Source organism: Puntigrus tetrazona, chromosome 17, assembly GCF_018831695.1.
Source record: "Puntigrus tetrazona isolate hp1 chromosome 17, ASM1883169v1, whole genome shotgun sequence".
Taxonomy (NCBI): domain Eukaryota; kingdom Metazoa; phylum Chordata; class Actinopteri; order Cypriniformes; family Cyprinidae; genus Puntigrus; species Puntigrus tetrazona.
In genome coordinates, this window is record NC_056715.1 from 2,309,680 (window position 1) to 2,334,235 (window position 24,556).

Below are 24,556 nucleotides of genomic sequence, written 5' to 3' on the forward strand. Positions count from 1 at the left end.
AATCCACAATGTTTATTTCATTTCATGACCATTTGGATCCTGAAACCTGAAAGTTCTGATTTCCAAGACCTTCTCTGAAAAGAAAACAGACATTTGAGCTCTTGGAGGCATAATTGAATTCCCCTAATGTTGACTTTGATAAAGGGGTTTGGATTCAGTGAAACGTTGAACTCTAATTTCCATCTGCCCTGATTTCTCAGTATTGTGGTATTGGTTTATAATCTCTTGAATATCAGCGATGAAGTGTTTCTCTCTGAAACGCGGGCTGGGGTTTCCGCCCTCCTCTTTGAGGGACGTTTGCTGTTTTCAAAGACGAGCGAACAATGAAACAAGAAGAGTCTGTAATTTTCTGAATAAGTTAATGACATGCTGTGTTCTGTTCGGGGCTCATCATTTCATTAACTCGCTGCGCTTTTACATGCAACTACACAAGTGCAGGAGATGTTGTGGTGTGTGTGTGTGTGTGTGTGTGTGCACGGTGGGCCGCTCAGTCCTGATCCGAGATCACCTTGAGCTTTATCAATTGCGGCGTGACGGCACTCACTCCAGTCTAATGAGAGCAGACGTTGAAGCAAATGATCCAGGTGAAACACGGGAGAAATCTGACATTGTTCGGGTTAAATCAGTGTAATTAGAAATGTAATTTAAAGTCACCATGAAATCCTGGTTTTACTTTGTGTGATTTATTGGTTACACTTTATTTTGATAGTCAACTTTAGACATTCTACTAACTATAGTAACTTTCTGTAACTACATGTTAACCACATGTCATCTAATTCGCATTAGTTTGCAACTATAAGTCTGTTAACTCTGTTAGGGTAGGTTTAGTGCTAATAGAATGAGTCAGTATGTTGTATGTTGAAATAAAGTTTAAGAAGATATTAAGCAGACAGTCTACTAGTTGACACGCAGTTGCAAAGTTACTTTTTAGTAGAATGTCTAAAGTGTAAATAAAGTGTTATCTGTCGCTTTAAAAAAGAAAATGTTTGTTTTCACGTTTTTTTAGCGTGTAATATCTTATTCCACCTTTTAGCAGACTTACACTTGACTTTATGAATCCCTTTTATTATCTTCTCTCCTTCTAATGCTCCATTTCGTTACTGTAACAAATTTATTTGTAAAATATTAAACAAAGTACTCTCCTACTGCTGCTGTTACAAACCTGACCACCTCCGATTCAACAATATTTCATTACTATTATGATAAGTGTAATAATTTAGTCGCTAAAACAAACCAATTATAAGTCTAAAATCATCCTTAATTTAATATCTTTAATAAGCTAGAAATGTATCAATTTCTACAAATAAAAATGATTTGAATTATTTTTGAACATTATATATTTAAAATGTCGACTTTTAATGGCATAGGTAAATATAAACCTGAAAACATTTTTTAAGCAAACTGAATTCACTGCCCATTTTTACATAAATGGGTCATTTCATAAAATTTTTTTATATTTTTTTTTAAAGTCCACTTTTAATGATAGTCAAGATTTTTTTAATTACATAAGGGTCTGAAAACACCAATAACGCTTTAATATCTTTTTCTTCTGTAAACACATTTTATATTTTTTAATTTAAATTTGCAAGTTTACTTAATTACAGGCAGGGTTTCTTGAACACATTTGAGTTTTATGTTAATATATTTCACCCTTAAACATGCTATTTTTTGTGCGTTGAATGTAAGAATTATATATGGACAACCTTTTTTTTTTTTTTGACTGATATTCCCCAGTTCCTGGAAAACACATTCCCAGTCCCGGTTTGACCCGGAGGGCCTTGTCTGATCGCCGCAGACTCCGCGTGGCCGGTTAGCATGAGAGTTAGCATTCCTTAACGCATGAGTTTCGGCGGATTACGCGACTTCCCATTGCGCCGTCCGCGGCTTTGACGTCGTCCGCGGCTTCCGACCGTGAGAGCATTGACAGCTTGATGAATTAGCCCTGACACTTGCCAAAATAGCCATCCTGCGTGCCAGCTGCCAGTTGAGCGTCTACACTCCGTTAATTGAATTGGCAATTTGTGTAACAGTACCTGCCCCTGAGCCTTTGGTGAAGCCAGGGACTGCCATTTAGCTCCAATAATCCAGGACTAGGGAATAAGAGGTCTAAGCTTCACGAGAAATTATTGCAGATTTAAAATGACAGTCTGATGCCTTGCTGCCAATTTCGCATTCAATGAGAAATAAATTAACAATAGCAATAATGTTGACTTATAAAAGTGAAAGTTAAATTGACTTTCTAATAGCGCAAGCGATTTGAAATTGCCACTGCGGCGAGTAACAAATTGCATTTATTGCACCAAATGCTGTTTGTGGCGTGGCGGGTATCGAGGACTAGCGTTACATATTGAAAGTGCCAAATGGAAACAATATTGTCTCCTAATAAAATGCCATTAGTCTACATCTGATGCAGACCGTCCATTTGCATGTTCACGAATTGGCGTAGAGGTCTTTGGAATATTGCGATGCGAAAATAACATCAGCCTCTATGTCTTTGACCGAATCCCAGTTCTCAATACACTGATCCTGTATATTCTTCAGTGCTGTTACTGTATTGTGCCGGACTTATTAGGGCAGCTGTGATGTATTTGCTCGCGTTTCCGGGCGTAATATATTTGTATGTGCTCAATCTGGCGTGGCAGGGAGCTAAACTGGAGAAGATGTATTATGGAGAATCATGGCAGGACAGACATTGTGTTGCCTCTGTGCTCCCGCGAGCTCTTTATTCATATATCATACGCGTCACGAGCAAAATGAAGCAGATTAATAGAGCATAATTCCTGAGATCAATATGCAATTATATTCATCTCTCTGGCTGCTCAGAAGGCTGTGCGGAGGGATGGAGACACAGTCGCATAGTCTTGTCGTCGGACAGCAGGGGACGTCGTTTAAGATGCCTTGGCTTGTTGTTTTCGGTGCACTTGAAATCCGCCCGGATTGGTTTTTACGCCGATGCAGCGAACACGTGACGTTTGTGTCAACAGGTGCATTGAAGCTGTGAGGTGCGAGGGTCTCAGAATGAGACAGATTAGGCTTCAAGGCTCAATCCACTTGGCGCTTTGTTTCGATAAGCTCGTCTGTGGTTCACTTTTTTCATTATGAAATATTAACCGCGCAGTTTATAGTTTGAAAAGCTCCTCAAGGTCAAGGAATTTGGAGGACGTGTGGCTGATTTCCATACAGTTGGTCTTTAGCGAGGATCCTTGTGTGATGAGAGCTGTTGTCTGGAGATGTCGTCTTTAAGTACAGAGAGGAGGGTAATTTGAAGCTAGTCGAGTGACCTCTTAACTTTGGTACATTCTTCACTGACTTACTGGTGTTTGGGTTCAGATGTCTGCCAGAGCACATCTTTACTGTATTGTCTGGGACTGCTTTCTTTTTCATTTAATTAAAAAAGAAATTATTTTCTTACAGTACATGTTATTTTAATTCAGTCTTTACTGTATTGTGCTGGATTTTTATTTTCTTTTTGAATAGGGATGCACCGAATGTTCGGCAACCGAAATTGAATAACCAAGAAGACAGAATGCATTATGTCAAATATTGGCGCGCACGCGCTCATGCAGCAAACGTGTCAGCAATGTAAAAGCATTTAAAAGAGTCTACAATCATTAAAGCATAGAGAGACTGCAAGTCTCCAATGAGAAGAGGAAGGGTGGCTGTTGCTGGTTACTGTGTGATGAACGAATTCGCGATTTGACAAATTATTAGTAATTAAACTGCAGACCGTTATGTTTTCATGCATTTTTAAAATAAAATAAGAAAAGTAAGACAGTAATAATGATGATAATAACTTCAACAGCTCTGTTAATATATTATAACACTCATACATACCATTCCAATTGGCATCTGTAATATTTTGTAATATTTTGAAAGAACTCTCTTCGTACAGTAAAAAATAAATGCCTGATTCAAGAAGAGGGTCTCAAAAATGGCCAAAGTATATTTAAAAAATATTTAGTGTTAAGCAAATATTATTAAATTGTTGTTTTGTAATGCAGTTTTTATTTGAAAAGCTAGACAAAACAATAAAAAAGCTAATTTTGCCTATTTCATTTATGCAATTGTGAAAAGAATTGACAAAATATATACGGAAAATTTGAAAACCCGTGTACAGTATTCGGCCTTCGGTCCAGTGTTTTAGTTTGTCTTTCATTTTGGTTCATCCCTACTTTTCAATTTTATATTTATACTATATATTATATTTTATTTTACAAGGTGTTTTGCTATATTGCTATATAAACTTATTTTCTTTTTCACTCATTTAAAATTGTATATTTTGTTTTAGTGTGCTTACAGTGTATTCACTGTATTGTGTGAGACTTTTTTTTAATTTGTTTTTATTATTAGGAAACAAACTCACAATAAATGCTTACTTGAAATGAAATATGTTACCATGTATCATGTTAAAGTTCCTAACGCAGGTAAATTGATTATTTATTTATTTATTTTTTTACTTAATTTCCAATTTTGTTCACACTCAATTTTGGACTTGTTTGTGTTGCCAAAGCTGACATCAGACAGACCGTTTGTCATTAAGCGCACGTGTGTGGAGCGTCAGGTTGCGCCGATTGCGTGTGTCACCCAGTATTTGATGTGCAGGCATGTGTGCATGTTTTCAGTGCGATCCTCGGGGTGTGAGAGCTCCCTCTGCTGTGCGCTGCGAACCGCCGTGTCCGAGTCCCACCGGCTCGGGACTGTTTGTGTTTCCACCCTCAGTGGCAGCTACTGACCCCGGCGCTCCAGGGACAGAGCCGAGAGCCGCCTCTCTCTCTCTCTCTCTCTCTCTCTCCTCCAGCTGCCGCTGCCCTTCCCGCTCATGTTGTGGCACGAACGTTCCTCCGGGGCGGACACAGGGCTTACCGCTGAAAGCATTACCGGAGGGGAAAAGTGTGTTTACCCAGCTTGAGGCTCTCTGAAGGACAGAGGCCTCTCATTTGTGTCTCGGCCCCTCTCGTGATGCTCACCTGGGGCACGACGTCCTCCTGTCCCCGTCGCAACCTCCCCAAACAGCGGAGCGTTGTTTGCTGCTGGTCCTTGAGAATCCTTAATGGCCGTTCAGTGCTTTATTACATCATTAATTGCACTTAATTCAGCAACATTACCCGAACGCCTGGCTAGGCTTGGAAAATTAAGTACAGAGCACTTTGTTATAAAATTCTCTATAATGAGCTCTGGTGGGACAAGGTCTGTTAAGTTTGAAATCACCCCAGGCCATTTTTTAGCAGAGCCTGAGCCGACTTTAAAGTTGGAAACTTGGAAAAAATGCCCTGAGGGCACTGTTCTCCGGGTGCTTTGCAGCTCAATGGATGTGGCGATATTAGTCCTGCTATAAACAGCGGGCTTTGTAGCGGCGAGCCCGGCTGAATATGCAGAAGGGAGCCGTTCCGAGGCTTTGATTTGCATCTGTGTATTTACAGTACCGGGGGCTTAGTATTATTGGGGCGGAAGTGTTTGTTCAACAGTTTACCGTATCTGTTTAAAATCGCACAAGCGGATTCCGTTTCCAAGTCGGTTCAGATTAAAAGCGGAAGCGTTTGTGCGCGTGAGGGCACGCATGGGCCGACACGGTGCGCTCATGCTGTGTGTTTCTCTTCGCAGCTATCGGGTCCCAGCGGAGGCGGAGCCCCAGCGCCGTTGCCTCGGAGATCTTTGAGCCTCACCTTGGCAGCCACATCCTGCAGGTAAGATGAGATTCCAACGGTTTCGACCGTCTTTGTCAATCCGAAACGCCCCGATGTTCTTGGGTTAGGGCATGAAGATCGTACTATGCGTATTTTACATGTGCATATTATGTAGCGCGCACAGGTTTGTATGCATTCATGAATGTGACCCTGGACCACGCAACCAGTCACAAGTGTGCATTTTGTTCAATTGAGATTTCTGCATCATCTAAAAGCTGAATAAATAAGCTTTGCATTGATGCATGGTTTGTTAGGATACAACCAAGATCCCGAGATGCAACCGTTCGAAAATCTGGAATCCGAGGGTGCAGAAAATCAAATACTGAGAAAAGCAGCTTTAAAGTTCTTAGCAATGCATATTACTAATTACATTTTTTTAAAGTTTTAAAATATTTACAGTAGGAAATATATCTTGGAAACATGATCTTTACTTAATATTCTAATGATTTTGGTCATAACAGAAAAAACTATAATTTTTACCCATACAGTGTATTTTTGGCTGTTGCTATAAATATATTCCAGCAACTTGAGACCAGGGTCACAAATGTGCTTCCATTTTTATAAAAATGTGCATACAGTTTAATATTCATTTTTGGGAGGAGCTCTATTTCTATTTTTTTTTTTTCACGTGGTCAGACAGATTTGCATGACTGTTTTTAAAAGGATGGTGGTATTTTTCCTGGCAATTTAAATGCTGCCTTCAAGTCATGTCAATACTCTTATTCATGAGATAAATAGATACGATCATTATGGTAATGTTTGTACATTTTCAGTTATGCTTGTTTCATAAAAAAACACTTATGAAGAAATGCTAAAACAGACAAACTGCTGTTGCCAGATATTAAGTCGCAGTATTTTATGAGAATACTGTGCACTTCATTTTGTTTTACCAGCGCTTTTACAAGAGAGATGTGAAAAGAAGAGAAAAGAAAAAAGCCCAATTTGTGCGTTGTGACCTAAAAAAGTTACTGTTGTTTTTTATAAGTTGTACTGCACTCCAAGGAGGACTTGAAGGCAGCATGAAATGTTATATTTTCCCATCCTGGATGTCTTTGACGTTGGACATTTAGTAGTCTGTTATTCGTAAATATTCATTAGTTAATAAAACGAACAGCGAAATCCAGTTGCTTACGAATAAGTTCTAGCAGGTGTTCCACAACGACCTGGATGAATGAAATCCGTCACAGATGTAATGTGTGTGTTTGGAGATTACAGGTCTGTTGTTTCAGAGCATACAGTATGTGGCGTCTCTGAGCTGTTTAGCATGCGAGTAAATGAAGGATGACACTTCCTCAGTCAACCGATGTTTCTGGAAAGCTCAACGGGGGCCATTTTTCTTATTTCACCTCAGAGGGTAGAAAAAAGCCTTTTTTATCCATGCTTAGCTACAGCGCTGATGTCCTTTCAAATTCGTTTTAATGACACAGAACGAAAAGCGCAATTCGCACCAGTCACCTGTGTCCAAAAAAGCGGATTAGGAATATTTAAATAGCGGTTCGCCGGTCCCCGGACTGCCAGCGCTATTCCCTTACGACAGGTTAAGTGTGTGACAGCAAAGCGGAAATTTATAATTAACACCAATACCAGGCTGGAAGTCTGTCGAGGCGTGGCCTTTTCAAGGAAGGACTTGTTCCTGGCAAATTGTCCCCATTAATCTTCAGCTTAATTGATTGTGAAAAGTTTTAGGATGACATTTTAAAAAAAGCATGCTCGGCTGGTGATTGATCTGAAGAAAATGAACTAATAATGGATGCAAGGCAGTCATTAGTTGTTGAGCGCCGAGGCTAATTTTAGACAGCTTAAACCGCGTTTGATAGCATTTAATGAAGAGGATGTGGGGGAAGAGCTGCTAACCTGCAAACGGACGCTACGCATAGAGTTTACATAGAGTTGTACTCATCGCATCTCGTGTCTAGTTAGTTATTCGTTCTGATTGGTTGACGCTGGATCATCCCATCGGTTGATTTAGAAAAAGTTTTCATATCACTTCAGTGTATTCTTCTGACTTGGACTCTTAGAAACAGTGAACGGTTCTTGAAAAAAGAATCTTTTTTCTTAGTATGTAAAACATTTTAAAACTCCAGAGAACCGCTATGAAGAAGCCTTTTGTGGAACTGAAAGATTCTACGGATGTTAAAGGTTCTTTGTGGAACCATAAATGCCAAGAACCTTTATTTTTAAGAGTGTAGAAGAGTATTATTAATGACAAAGTGTAGACTTTATATGCTGTTTCTGTATATTGTTTTTAAGGTTATGTCAAATACCAAAAAAGTAGTTATGTCAAGAAGTTGTGTTAAATTGATGTTCCTGCATTTATTGTGAATAGAATCCTCAAAGCATGCTATTCGGAAATAAAACGTCGCTTTTGTATTCTTTCAACTTTCTCTGCTTCCATATTGATTTTACTTCTAAGTAACATTAGCAAAATTTCAGCTATTCCTATAGTTTTTGCAGAGGGATATTAAATGTGACCTTTTATCTGCAACCAAAACTAAAAAGATGGGGAAAACATATCAACTCACTGGTTAGCGTCATAGCTTTATTAAGTCCCACCTTACATATTATTGTTTTTAACTTTAAAAATACTGCTTTTTATCCAGAAATGCTTCAAGTTAATTGTGTTGCGAATGCAGTTCAAGCGCCATCTTGAAGCTATTTAAGGTCAAGTAAACATGAAACGAGCGTACAGTGTTTGTTTCTTTGTGTAGTTTGCTGTTTTGTGACCCAACTGACCCAGTAACCAGATTTCAGCACAGAAAACCCTCCGTGCCTCTTTGTTTGTGCACAAATAAGCTTGAACACACTTTGCACCGAGTTTTGTCAACCCAGATAATCAATTAGCTGTTTAATATGCATGTCTGCGCGAAGGCAGCTGTTGTTGGCGCTCCGCTTTCTCCCTACTATTTAATGGCGGAATAATATCGACGGTGTCTTTTTCTGCCACAACTCACAAACGAAAATGTGTGTATTTCGAGAAAAGGCCCGTTTCTGGTCCAATACACGGAGGTAAATCTCAAAACAGACGCTGGTTTAATTAGCAAACGGGAAATAAATCGTTACTGTACCTTTAAGACTTTTTTCTGCGTTCCACCACCCTATTCTTCCTCCAATAGCGTCTCTGTTGGCCAGAGGGTTTTCGCGGTCCCGGTGGTGTCAGCACCGGCCCGCACTGGCGCTCCGGGCCACAGAAATGACCGTTATGTCCACTCCCACAGTGCATTGTCATTTGCGTGGGCAGCGGGCCGGATTGATTCTGACAGCAGCGCTAGGTCATTAGCAGAGAGCTCAGAAGTCCTCTGTCAAAAGCGCTCCACGCTTCCGCCCGGCTAAATAATAGCATTTATATCACCCAGATCATGCTTAGCAAGAGATGAATTATAGATGCAAGGTTTGGTTTTTAAGGCAGATGAGAGCTTAGCTGCCTGTGAAGGGCAAAAGCAGTGTATGGTCACAGACACGCAGCACTGAGAGAGACCGAAGCTTTGTCCGCTCTTTTTCGGGAGATAGGACTCGTCAGCAAATTAGCCGCGAGTTAATGGATGGTTTACAAAGCCGCTAAATGTTTATGATCACGCACGTTTTGGGAGCCGCCGTTCGGGCCTGACCTTGACCGACATCGGACGAGCAGGTGCTTTGAAAAAACGTCGGAGAGAAAGAGAAAGAGCGGGTTTTGGACACGCCAGGCTCTGTGAACCAAAATGATTAATTAAAAATACATTTGTTAGAAAGCAAGAGTCCACGGAAATAATTCTGACACTTAAGTTGCGCTAGAAATGTGTGAATATCATTGCATAAGATAAGAAAATATTAAACCCGGTGTCGCCTGCAAGCATATGATACTGCGCTTCTTTTTATTAAGCCATTTTGCATTTACATTTAATTAACTGATTGCTGTTTTTATTAACGATATGAAGTCAGTTCTCCTCAGGTTTGTCTAACAAACACAGAGTGGACTTTTTTTTCCATTATTTATAACCTAACAAACTTGTATGGTGAACAGTTTTGCTTCAAAAGTGCTTATGCTGTCTTTTTTCATGTAAATGCCACTCGGTTTGATCTTTTGTTATCTTATGCAGTGATATTCATGCATGCAAAGTTTGTCCTTGCATCAAGTATTTGTGAAGTATTTGTGTTTTAGAGTAGTTCAGCGGTTAGTGCCAAGTTTTATTTGTTCACGTGTGGTAAAATCCGGCCTGTTGCTCGTATTTGTCATGTGATTAATGCATTCATTTCTTTTATTTTCACTTTGTACTATTTTTAGATAAAAAGCCCCCCCAAAAATTGCAAACGTACAGTAATTCACAAGAGTAGGCCTAGAAGTGTCTCAACAAACCTTGACGAGGGCTTCAATATAGCTTATTATTAAAAATAAGACAAAGCATCTGTTAAATTAGCTAAAATATGAATTAAATAAATGCTGTTAAATAATTAATCGCATCCAAAAAAAATTATTTGTTTATATAATATGTGTATGTTTGTATGCACACACATTTTTTAAAAATATAGCATTTATATATTAAATATATATTTTATTTGTAATATATACATGTAGATGCATTTTATTTGTAATATATACATGTAAAGCTTTTTTTTTTTTTGGATGCAATTAATCGTGATTAATATTTCGGCAGCACTAAGATAAATAAATACACAAAAAGATTTGACTTGATCTTTCATCAACTGCTTGTTTCAAAGTGCCATAGAATATATATTTCATTAGACAGAAATTGAGTAAAAATATATTTTCAAAAAATCCGTAACGCTTATACAGTGACTCACACACAGTAGTCAAAGTCATGGGGCATTTGAATATTAATGTAGGCTACGGAAGGCCGTGGGGGTCAAAAAGGTTGAGAAGCTCTGGAGTAGATAGAGTATGCGGACTTGTATTGCATTGCATTTCGTTAGGGAATAAATTTAAGATGCTACTGTAGACTTATTGGTATGATAGTTAAACGTGTCAAAATATTTAACAAACGACTAAACGTCAGGGTGGAGAACGTTCAGAACTTGGCGGGCGTTCCGGTTCTGTGGATATCTGTGGAGTTTTCTGCTGCTATGTGGACACAGATCGCTCTCTTTCGGGCATCTGCCATTTTTTTGCATTCATAATAGGGATGTGCCAGACAGCATGTCAGAAACTTTCTGATCTTCACTGAACAAATTAACAGCGCTGTTGTTTATTGCTTATCTGCGGTTTTTGATGTGTTTTAGTGATAAAGGATGAAGAGCGTTCAGAGACACTGATCGACAGGGAGCCTTAATTACTGCCTGCGCCTCTGTGTGTGTGTGTGTGTGTGTGTGTGTGTGTGTGTGCGTGTGCGCTCGCACCTGTGGCGAGCGATGGGGTGACAGGACACCAAACGCCTCTTAATATGTCTCGCAGCTTCAAGTTCCAGCACTCAATCTTTCATCAACTCCTTGTTTACTTTCTTCTCTTTCGTTCTCTTGTTGTTTGTTTCGTAGCGTCGTCTTTGTTGTTTTTGGCTTGTTTGTGATAATAGGGCTCGGATTAAAAAAGGGAAGAGTGAAAAAAAAAAAAAAAAAGCCACAGAGACTTTGAAAACCCTTCGATCTTCACACCGGAGGAAAGCGCAAAGACGGCGGCTTTAGAAATGACAGCTGTTTACATTTGCATAACATCAAGGCGGAGCGAGGCAGTGTCTTTGAGCCCGTCTGCGTGCAGCTGTCACCGGCTGTAATCGCAGGTTGATTCGCGGTTCACAGGAATCGCCATCACGCTTCTCTGGCTCTTCGGTGAGATCAGGTAGAAGGTGGCAGAGGAGGAAAATAACACTCAGGGAGGCTGTTCTTCACCTCAAAGCGCCTTATCCTCGACACGTCAAGATCCTCTCGTACATGCAGATGGTTTTAGGGACGTCGGGCCCTGGTTTAAGAGCTATACTGCTATTTTGACTTTGCTGGGTCATTAGATCTAGAGGTTAAAGGGATGCTTAAGCAAAAAATTAAATACCTGTTATCATTTACATACTTTCATGTTGTATTTGAACAAAAAGGTGATGATATGGTGGTTAAATGGTACAATGTTATTTGAATTAGAATTTTATTTAGTTTTGTTTTATTCTTATGGCTTCAGAAGAATTATTTATTTGTTTATTTATGTATCTATCGATCTATTTTTACCTTATTTATACCTCTACTGTTATTACTACTACTACTACTAATAAAAAACGGCTTAATGATACTATTTTATATTATTTTAATTAATATATATATATATTTTTTTCATTATTTTTTTATCATTTAGTTCTGCTACTGTTGATACTTTCAGGAATAAAATAGTAGCTTCAGGTGACAATTTTTTAGTGATTTATTGTACTAATGCCACTGGCTTCAGATGATTTTTATGAATTAAATATTTGATATTTCATTTCTAATATTTAATATGAAACATTTAATAATAGTAACAATAAATCAATACCCAAAATGCACAGGGCAAAAATGCATTAATGCACAAAATGCATTAAAATGTATTAATGTTGTTTATGAATAATTATACATTTTAATCTAAACCACGTCTTAAGATTAATAAATTCATAAATAAATTATTTTGTTAATTTGTGCAAAACAAAATTATTGTGAAAGAAATAGTTAACATCAGACCATCTTTTTTTCTACTTTTATAACCATTTTACATTTAAAACAGCCCCAGTCACAATATGCGAAGTGATAGAATAGAATCTCTTTAAAATATCTGATTTTGTATCGCATGGGAGAAAGAAAATCATAAGTGTTGGGACATGGGTGTGAGAAAGCAACTAAACGCCCTTTTTTCAAGCCGAGCTGTGTGTGTTTTTAAAGGAATGGATGATTTTCTCGCAGTTTTCTCCTAATGTTATTATGCACAAAAATAACTTTTCTTAACAAGCTCACCATTATGCAGAAAACAGCACCCACGAGCATTCTTAACACATTTCAGAGCACCGTCTAAATATTCCTGTGATAACTCTTTAATGTAGGGTAATAATCACCCTTGATTTATTATGTATGGCTCATTATTTTATTTAGGAACATGATTTTAAGACTCTCTGATGTTTGTGGTGCCTAGATACGCCTCGTGTCTTTTTCCCCTCTCTTTTTTTTCCGCCTTTCTTTTTTACTGCCAATCAGGTAAAATGCATAAGTCCAGTTGCTTCGCGAACGAGTAGCGCACCTCATGATTTGGTCTCTCATTCACGTTAAAATGTAATATTTTTTTTACTCTCTGCTCTTCCTCGTGCTGTTTTTGTTCTTTGTTGGCTTCAGTTTCAGTCGATCTCCATCTCTATTAGTCCAGGCCCGTCTCGCATTCAGAGCGCATAGATTTGTAAAAAGCGAGGCAGACGTGTTTTCTGTGATGTCCATCACGGAGCGCTCGAGATCACAGTGCGAGCGCGTCTGAGGTCAGTGCTTTCTGCTTTTAGCTCTTTTATTTACATCAGCTGTCGGAGGATCTCCATAGCTTTCCCTTCGTTCACTAATTTGCTGTTGAAAGCAAACATGTCAGAGCCCCTCTTGTTGTGGTTCACTAGCTTGCATAACATAATGCGAACAGCATTTACATATCCATAAACACACACACACACACACACACACACAGCTCAGCTCAATCTCATCTCATGTGTCGGATGGCCTCCTGACAGATCGTCCATTCTACTGCCGTCCAACACGACGGATGAGTTTTCACACTCTTCCCATCCAGATTTCTCACCGTTTTCTTTCTTTCTTTTTCCTAGCGTCGGTGGTGTGTTAGCCACATGCTGCTACCTGCACGCTCCTCGAGGCGCACGTTTTCTTGCACGTCACCTCATTCGCTGCATGCCGTACGGTTCGGACGGAGGAGATGCGATGTAGAGACGAACTCTGACAGGATGTTTGCTGTCAGACTAAAGCTCTGTTTGGAAACGGAGCGATTTGCCTTGCTGTCTGCTGCCTGTATTGACAGCTGTCTTCTAAGGCAGTGCCCTAGCTGAAATAGAAACTCGTAAATGACTCATTTAGGGCACCCTACATAGGGCAAACCCCACCTGTTTGCCAAGATGATGTCACGGACTCTGATAATGACGTTTCTCTATTATTACTATTATAAAATGCAATAAAAATGCATTGCAAAGTAGTCTAAAAGAACACTTATCAAAAATGTAGGTACTGAATAAAAGATTTTTATTCGAAGACTACAATCAAAACTACAAATGTAACAATACACAGTAGTATTTACGAAAGCGTGCAAGTTCACACGTTTCCTGGAAAACCTACTCTCCTAGATATGTTGAGAATATGTCATCGCTTTCCAAAAAGTCAGAGACTGTAATGTACCTAATACATGACACTTGTGAGAATAAATTGAACTGAAATTGGCGGGTCATTTTTATAAAATATAGATTGTCTTGGTCGTTTGAAATAATGAGGCGGTTATCAAAGTTTGATTAAACAAGAATAATAATCAATAGATGATATGTGACTTTTAATTAACCCTTAGCTGAGTTTAACTGTGTAGACAGATCGCTAGGTTTTGGAACGTACCCTGAATTATTTTAGAACATTGGTTCTTAAATAGATTCTTTGTTGACACTTTTTATGAAGCCTGCGCATAAAATACAAACACTATAAATAATAATAATGATAATAATTAAAAATAAATAAATCAATTGTAACATCACTTAATAATTACAATTAAATTAATCCTTGCATCTTTATAGGGCACAGCGCATTAAAATACACGATCAACACCAAATTTCATTTCTTTAAAGCAGTTAGTAAAACTATGCCATTCTAGAAGATACATATATATACATATATACATATATATATAAAGTTTTTTGTATATGTATATACTATATATATATATATATATATATATATATATATATATATATATATATATATATATATATATATATATATATATATATATATATATATATATATATATATGTGTGTATGTATATATATATATATATATATATATATATATATATATATATATATGTGTGTGTATATATATATATATATATATATATATATATATATATTGTATATACATATACAAAAATCTTTATATATAACTTTATATATATAAAAAACACACTCTAGAGTTCATAGAATGTACTGCTTCTTTATTTCATTGTGTGTATATTTGTATTGTGTGTTTGAATCTGTGCAGGTGAGAAATGGCAGTCAGACAGGAGCAGCTGGCACTAGTGTGTGTGTGTGTGTGTGTGTGTGTGTGTGTGTATGCAGGTGGCAGCTGTGTGCAGGTGTATTTGAGTTCTCCTGTCACTGGGTGGCAGGTGTTTTCCGGCCACAGGTAGAACGTGAGCACATGTGGCAGGTGGAACAGATACTCTCAGTTACCGGCGAGCGGGTGACGACCGGACACGATCCGCCCTCGAGACCCTCGCTCGGACCGGGAGTCTTTGCGATTGGACGGTAATGTCAAATACTTCGGTACAGAATGCCGTAACACGCCTATACATGCTAATGCGCATTCAGAGCGCATGCTAATGCACGAACGGTATAGTCTGCGTTCGGCAGCCCTTTAGTTTCAGCTCAGACTCTGTCAATAAAACCTGACCGGACGTCACCGAAGGATCTTGGGGGGGAAAAAAGGTCAGTGGGCAGCGCAAAGCGGGGAATTTTGATGATCCGGCCTCTGTTTCCTGCGCAGCCCTTCTGGTTCATTAGCTGTGGGAATTTGGACAGGGAGAAGGTGGAGGGGGGATAGATCCACCCTTATTACTTATGCAGTCAATAGCAAGGCTTGTCTGCATTCATAATTGTTTGATTTTATAGGCCAGTCTTTAAACAAACATTGTCTATGGTAATGCCCTGCCCTGATGGATGGGAGAGGTTTTGTCTGTGAATATCATTTGGATAATTAAAAATGACAGACCAAATCGCCCGCTGTCTTGACCCTCACTTTGTCTCCCGAGTGATGCCGGCGAGATGCTGATTGCTGTCAATCACGGGTCTGCGGAGGATTGGGGAACGCGGGCAGCCGTGAACCCTGACCCACGCTGTTGATCTGAAATAGATAACAACCTTGAAATACCTGCAGAATTTCAACAGGCGAGCGGGGCACCTTCCCCAAAAGAGACACTTCCTCTACACTCTGTCTGTTTCTCTCCGACTGGGCTCGGGGTTGGGAACCGAGAACCCGCTTTTAATCCGAACCGAAAGAACTGGAACCGAACGTGTGCCTTTTTCCCGGGGTAATCAATATACAATGGCCGTTTCCCATCTTCATCTTCATCTTCTTAGTTTAACTTGTACTAAAATGTGTCTAATTAAAACGAGTGAAAAGACATAAAAACTGCAGAAAAACTGCAGAAATGTATTTATGCGTACACATGTAAATATTATATTATATGTGTGTGTTTTTATATACATAATGAATAAACACTATACATATACGTATTATGTAAAAAATAAAAAGATTTTGGATGCAATTAATCATTTGACAGCACTAATAAAAACTGTAATATATATGAGTGAAACCATATGAAAAGCTGTAAAATAAAGTAAAATGACCTAAAATAAAATAAAAAATTTTAAATATTATGTGACGTACAAAATATTTTGACCTTACTAAATGAACAAAAACCAAAACTTTTTATGAGAAAACATTTGAGAAAATAAATTACACATTTTACTATAATTTACTTATATTTGCAACAGTATTACTAAAACTCTATATAGACATTTGAAAAAAAGCACAACAAAATTAAAACGAGGATAAGCAGGTTAGGATAAGCATTTGTTACTACAAATAAAATAATAAATTGAAATAAAATATTATATACTTTTTTTTTATAATGTCCAAGGCAACTTTTTTCATTTTCTAAATGAAACAACTAAAAACTAAACCTGAAATAAAACTTTCTGAAAAATATCAAGAAAAAAAAAAAAGGTTTTACACAAACACAACAAAACTGGAATATACTTGTTTTAACATTTAACATTAAATTAAACTGTTAAACTGTTCATCAAGTGCTAAAAGAATTGTTAAAGGAGTCATGAAAGAACTGGATCTGTAGTGCAATGGGACTTCTTTTTATGATCCCCATTCCTGCGCCGGTTCTTTTTCCTCCTCTTTCACACAGAAAGAAATTAAAACATCAATCCGTTGGCTTCCCACGGTGTTTCAGGACACCGCGCGTTTTTTTTTTGCGCTGTCTTTTATTCTGCTCTCTACATCTGTCTCTTTAGCTTTTTTGTTAATCTCTCATTTCCTGCTTCCTTTCACGTTTCAGCACTCGAGTTGTTCCTGTGGTCTACCGCATACTTTTATATGATAATTTGCAGTTGTTTTCTGCTGCCAACGCGGTGTCTTTCCTCTCGCCGCTGTGGTGTGGGTGTTTAAGTGCTTTAATTAGAACAGAACAGAGGATGTTGTCTCTATTATCAAGTTGGGAAACCACTTAGTGTTTGTAAACCTTAATACGTTACAGTACCTCGAATGTGAATGCTGTTTTACTATAATATTTTGAATTGACCTTATTATCTTATCCACCTTTACCCTCAATGCAAAATTAGCCTATAATAAGAATAAGAACGTACTCGTAAATAAAATAACACGATAAGACACGCCAATTTTTTAATGTGAAGCAGCAAAAAAATAGCAATTTTAAAAATAACTGGACGTGGATGAAACCGGAAGCTACACCCATAAAATCTGCGAATGGCGGCCATTTTTACGCCGGGAAAAGGCGGATGTGTAGGCTCCTGCATAAATGCATTTCCCTATTTATAACGTGAGATAAAAATATTTCTATTTTACATTATATTAATGTTACAGTATCTGGAATGTAAGATATATTTGTCATCGAGGGAACGCTCTCTCAATATAGACGGCTCAGAGGCGAACACATTTAGTCCTTCGTCGCTTTTCAATTTTCCGACTGCTGAACTACACCCTCCCCATCTCTCTCCAAATCCAGCCAGGCATTAGAAACAATATTTCCCTCGGCAGAGCTCCTCTCTCGGCAGGCCATCCTCTCTCTCAGAAATACTGCTGCTACCGTAGTACAGTCTAGCATAGAATAAAAACGACGTGTTGATGTGTACCGTGGGACTTCATTAACATTTATAAGTAGCTACGTTCAAAAGGACTCTATAGAATTACGTTTAGAAAAAAAACATGGTATATCAATTGCATACAATGGGCGGGCAATATGCTAATGTTTCATGTTGACATCAACATAAAACGGCTTTGGATTCATTTTAAAAATGACTCGTTTCAATGATTCAGTCGACTCTTTCTTTTGAGAGAGTAACTTTATACACGGTGCACTTTCGGACTGTAACAAACTTCATATCGCACTTTTATTTATATATAATATTTATTTTATTATTTAAATACTAAAGATATATATGGTATTTACATAAATGGCACTTCGAAATAAAGTATACCTTGCTATGCTTTTATGCCGAAAAACACAGCAGTCCAATTGCAGTCGGTTATTTTTAGTGAGATAAAAACATGCAGTACAATCAGTGTTCTGTCTTATGAATCATCTGTGATTCGGAGTCGTGAAGTAGTCCAATTCCCAAACAAATGATTCCTTTGAGTTGGTTTTTGGCCCACTGTGACAAATAAACCCGTTTAGCTTGTTCATATGTCAGTGCGTATCTCGAAACGAATATTATTCATTTTGCCAGTAGCATTTCGTAAATATTAATGAGCGAAATATGTCAGACATTTTGTTTGTTTTTAGTATTGTTTCAGGCCAATTATCGGATTGATTTTACAGCAAAGAAAACACGAGTCATTAAAAAGCCTACGCGAACGCAACCCAGTTGTTTTTTATTTATTTGCTGTTAAAACGAGCTTGTCGTTTGACTCTGGGATTTGGATTTTTTTCAGCCGTTTATTCCTTTAATGAAGCGAAAGAATCGTTAGCGAACGCCTCGCTTTGAGCAAGCAGAGAAATCTGTGTTAACGCGGCGTTAACGTTACAGTTTTGCAGTCTTTCGCAGTTCAGACACGACTAAACCGAGCGGGCCCCGTTCTAATCGAGTGTACTGTAGACGTTCGGCTGGCGTTTGAGGAGACACGTCCGTCTGAACGTACGCGTCTGACTTTCTAATGACGAGGGGGGGAGAAATGTAAACCTCCATCTCCAAATACCGCGCGCAAATCCGACTGTGGAAATTAATCCTCTCAATTCTCTGTTCCTCATTGTGTCGCGCCAAAGGAATTTGATCCCATTGAATAATTTCATTATAACTTGTGAGCTTGTGGATTAATGGGAATCTTCACTGTAAAGACAAACAGGAGAGGGGAAGCTGTCGGTTTGCTCTCTTTCTTTCTCTTTGTCTCTTTTCTCGTTCTCTCCCGTCACCTGCCGCACAGTCGAACCCAAGACACAATCAGTGTGCACAATGGCGTACTTGTAAACAAGATTAATGCCCATGTACTGTTTTAACAGCTTGTCAAGAGATCACATGAGCACAATGGCAGCAGGTTATTACACATCCTGCACTACATTATTAAGCCGATACGTACATTTATGATTCACTAAAGCCCTGGCTTGAGCTATAAGGTGTTCGGAGTCTGCGTTACAGATCGAGACGTTCCTAGCGTGTCGCTACATGGGTACAACATTGGATCTTTGCTTGTAGTGGTTAAAAAAATGACATTTAATTGGCGGGTTTTTTTTTCCTAAAGCAGCTTTTGGTTTAATAATCCACAGTAAATAAACATTGATGTGGGATTAAAGAGACAGATATAATTAGAGAAGAGAAAACAACAAAAACAAACCAGAAATGCTTTGTAATTGCATTAATTAATTAGGCTTTTTATTAAAATGAGCATATACTTATTAAATATGTCTCTTTTAGTGAGAGATTCGACTTGTATTGCTGTTCAAAGGTCGTCGTTGTTTTTTTCAGGTAGGATGCATTGACTTGATGAGAATAAAGACATTTATAGTGTTATAAAACATTTGTCCTTTAAATAAATGTTGTACTTTTGAACTCTGTATTCAACAAAGAATTCACAAATATTATTCTGCACAATAATGATAATAAGAAATATTTGGGTTAGGGTTAGGGTCAGGGTCAGCACATAAAAATAGATTTCTAAAGGATTATGCTAAAAAACCGAAGACTGGAGCAATGATGGAAAAATTCAACATTGCATCACAGATAAATTACATTTTTCAAAATATATTCAAATAGAACATAGCTGATTTGAATTGTAATAAGTTTTACCGTTTTTATCTGTATTTTTAAGCAAATAAATGCAGACTTGGTGAGTCTTGTTTCTAAAACATTTGCAATGTGTGTTTAGTTTAATTCCTTTCTTTTATGCTAGACTAAACTACACTTACTTTAAAAAAAGAAATAACATTTGTTAGAAATATTGTAAAAAAAAAAAAAAAAATATATATATTATATTTTTTATTTATTTTTTTTTTAATAAATGCTGTTCTTTTGAACCTTTTATTGGTCAAAGAATCCTGAGAAAAAAAAAAAATATATATATATATATTAAGCAGAACAACTGTTTTCAACACTGATAATAAATCAGCATATTTAAATGACTTCTGAAGGACCATTTGGCAATGAACACTGGAGTAATGATGCTGAAAATGTAGCTTTGCATCACAGCAATACATTACATTTTAAAATATTTTCACACAGAAAGCAGAATTTCATGATATAATTTTTTTTTTCTGTAATTTTCATCAAATAAATGCATCCTTGATGAGCATAAGAAACATCTTACTAGCGCATATGCCTTATTCCAGCTTATGCGCTCAGGCAGTATTTCCCCAAGAATAAGCGGAATGGAAATAAATGAATCCATAAAACACTAAGAGGAAAGGATCCGTATGAGTGCTGTAAGACTGCAAACAGAACGGCAGGCTGGATGTGGCCTCCAGGCCTCGTCCTGCAGAGCTGGGCTTTTTTAGCGTGCTGTTTTATAGCGCTCTGAGTTTGTCATCCAGAGACTGTAAAGTGGAAGTATCTCCGTCTCGTTAGAGCCGGAATGGGAGACTCCCGTCGGTTCGGAGTGCCGGAATGCGCTGCTTTAATTGCGTTTGATGGCGGCTCGGCAGAACAAACCAGTGGAAAGAGCTTTTATTGCCTTTTCCACCGGGGTCCCGTCTCATGCGCTGATCTTTAAACATCGAGGCTTCTTTTCGACCCGAGATTAACAAGCTGTGGTTTATGCAACCGGTTATCAGGCTTCTGTTTGTAGGCGTTAAGACACTTCCAGTTACAGTAATAGATGTTTAGCAGAAGATGAGAAATGACACGAGAGGAGTTTCATTTTTGGGCCAACTATGCCTTTAAGTGAATGTCTTTTCCCGCTCCGTCTCTCTGGCTCGGTCTTGTAGTGAGCAGTCATGTAGTGACTCAGAGTTTCCCTGGGGCTTGATTTTATGATCTAATGGCAGTCGCAGTCTCCCTCTCTCTCTCTGGCTTTGTCTGTAATAAAGGAACGTATAATAACTCAAGGTGCCAATTTTGACATTTCAAAGCATTCGCAGAAACGCTGCTTTCTCGGACGTCATCAGCGCTGGTTAAGTAAACGTTGCTCGTAGGAAACACGTTGTTTGTTACGAGCGGTGATTAATAGGCTTGATCGCTGCTACTGTACTGCACACGGAGACTATTTATCTCAATTCTTTCAGCAGTTAATATGCATAAAGCGATTGAATAAATAATTCACCTAAAAATAATATTCCGTCTTCATTTACTCACCCTCATTTTGTTCCAAAACAAAAACATTATTGATCAAATTTTGCATCTTAAATATCCTTATATTATATTAAATATCTTATATATTATATTATATATATATATATATATATATTATATATATTATATAAAATACCTTATATTAAATATCGCTGTCAAACTATTAATCGCAATTAATAAACACTGTTTATTTATGCAGATATGCATACACACATGCATGGCTTAATTTGACCAAAAAATGTGTTTGGATATATTAAATAGATTCATATATAATATAAATTATATGTATACGTGTAAATGTTTTCACTGTGTGTGTGTTTATATCTACATAATAAATGTACGCAGCACACACAGATATATTATGTCAACAAAAGCTTTTATTTTAGAATAATAATTTAGCAGCACTATTTATAAGTGCATGTGTGTGTGCAAAACATATTTTTATAGCACTTTATAATAACTTCACACTATGAATCATTAGTTAAGCCTTAATAAACAGTCAGTTTATCCTTTATAAAGCATTGTTACCACATTAATAGGCATTAGCAATCAGTTTATAAATACAGCGTTAAATGTTTTGTTCTTGAGCATGTCTATAATGTTCAACGATTGTATTTTTCATACTTTATGAACGATGAATTTATTACGTTATTTACAAACCAGTTATTTAGGAGTTGGCAGTAGTTCATAAGATCATTTAGAATGTGTCAGTAAATGATTAATAAACTGTTGAAATGTATATTTGTGAATTATTTCCACACATGATAATAGTCGCTCAGTGTTTTAATAAATACTGTTATCACACGTTCCTGCTGTAACTCATAATTAAGTCAGGTGCTTATAAAACATTTAGTAATTGCCAGCCGTCTCTTTTTGTGAGTTCATCTAAAGTGAAGACTATTTATATCTTGTAATTCACAAAAGAGATTTAAAGGATCATTTATCTTCCAAAAACAAATCATTTAATTAACACAGCACAAAGGGATATGCAAAAAAAGTTTTGTTTTTTTTCAAGATGCAAGAAATGAAACAAAAGCCCTAAAGTTTCATAGAAAACAAAAATTATGCATGCAGTTGCACAGTTTTTTTATTATGTCTGAGTTCTGTATCCCTCTGTGTTGTGTTCGTTTATTCATTTTTCTGTTAGGAAGATAACTGAGCCTTTAAATGTAGATATGCTTATAAATCATTAATAAAACATTTATAGATGTATAAACTGCCTACTAATGCCTATGAATGTTAGAACAATGCTTTCTAAAAGACAAACTATTTACTAATTAACTATTTGCAAGTTCCACATTTACTTTTTTCCCAGAAACGTTTTTTTTTTCCCCACATTTTTGCTCCAAAAGCTACACTTTTGATGGGTCTTTATCTAGAAATCTATTGCTGTCAAATGAGATATTCATAAGCGCGATTAACATTCATCCTTAATTTGTGTGAATCTCACCGAATCGTACCGTTCTGTGCGTAATTTCAGTGGTGAAAAATCGACCTGCATAAAAAAAACGATTGTTTCCAATGAAGCTTCCGAATTGTTCTCATTAAGTCGGAGTCGGAGGTTCAGGTGTATATCACACCGGCACAGGAGGATTTTAAGCGTGAAATATGTCTTTGAAACCTGTCTGAAAACAGTGATTATTTGCTGGCAGTTTGGGTGCATTCGGCCCGAAACGTCTCTTGTTTTTCTTATGTAACAGCTGTAGTCTGTCTCTCTCTCCACCTGAGTGCTGGAATCAACTCTGTGTCGCAGACGTGCAGTCATTATTCACCCGGCGCCTGCCTGCATAAGTAACAGCACAAATCGCACGCCAAACACGCAGAGAGAGAGAGAGAGAGAGAGAGAATATAGTAAGTAAATATTCCATGCTGTTAGCCAGCCATACGCTCTATTTGTTTGCGAGGGCGTTAGCGAATCACAGACCGAAGGCATTTCTCACAGGCCATAAAAAATGGATGGCGCTTTCCGAGGGGAGTGGCCACCGTCGTGCCCAAACTGCGCTAGAGTTTCGTTGACCTTCATCGGTGGGACTGAGGCATTATGGGATATCTCTAAAGGGCATCTGAGGCTGTCTGGGGTGGGTCTGGGGTAAAGCGGAGGAGTTTCCTGTCCTCTCCTTCAGCCTGCGTGTGCGTGCGCGCGCGTGCGTCTATGTGTGTGTGTGTGTGTGTGTGTGTGTGTGTAACCAAGCGCGGCCTCTGCGTCCCACCCATCCTCTCTCGCTCTGACAGCCACTAATAATAAGGCATGAAGACAGTCTGACAAAATGAAGACAAATGCAGCATGCTGTCCCGGAATCATAATCTCTGGCGGGTCTCAGTGAAAGAGACATCCTAACTGTACACGGATGTTCTTTATAACACACTCCTGTGACCTACACGCACAAACACACTCGTGCGCCTTTCAGATCTGGGCTGAGATTTTTCTGTTCGAACATCAAATGAAATCCTGTTTGAAAAGAGATGCAATAACTGTAAGATTAATTGCATGGTGTATTAATTATTATTATTATTAATTAATATACACAATTATTATATTCATATATGCAGTGTGTATATATATATATATATATATATATATATATATATATTATATATATATATATATAAAATTTTTTTTTTTTTTATAAAATTTTTAGTGTGCTGAATTGCATGATATTTTGATGAATTAATCGCAATTAAACACAATTAAATTTGACCTTGAAAATACCTGAAAAAGATTGTTTAAACAGCTAATTTATTTTAAATAAAAAAGCATCGAGTAGCCTCACAAATTGCAGCTTTAGCAATATATATACAATTTATTGCACTTGTGTAATGTATAAGTTAAAATATAAGTTATATATATATATATTATGAATGTAATGTATATGACACATTGTAAGTTTAGAAAATCATTCCTTCATACATTCATGCATTTCACCAAAGTGAAAGAACACTATTTATGTTTTACATATTAGATTTCCTTTTATTTGTTGAATTGCAATTCAGCAAAATCGCATTTATTCTCAGTTGTGACAAGAGTCAGATACACCAGCATATTTCTCCCATGGAGGTCAAGGGAAGAGACATATGTGGCTTTGTTGGTCAAAAGTGTGTGTGTGTGTGTGTGTGTGTGTGTGTGTGTGTGTGCAGATGGATATTGTTAAAGATTCATGACC

General features: G+C 37.5%; 1 protein-coding gene across 4 annotated transcripts in view; it reads left to right on the top strand.

Moving 5' to 3' along the window:
* Positions 1–24,556, top strand: part of LOC122362283 (neuronal PAS domain-containing protein 3) — a 272,325-nt gene that overhangs the window by 126,706 nt on the left and 121,063 nt on the right. For all 4 annotated transcript variants that reach the window (XM_043263690.1, XM_043263691.1, XM_043263692.1 and 1 more), the window contains one exon: positions 5,602–5,684. In XM_043263690.1, coding sequence (XP_043119625.1) covers positions 5,602–5,684 — 83 coding nt within the window. The remainder of the gene's footprint in view (positions 1–5,601; positions 5,685–24,556) is intronic.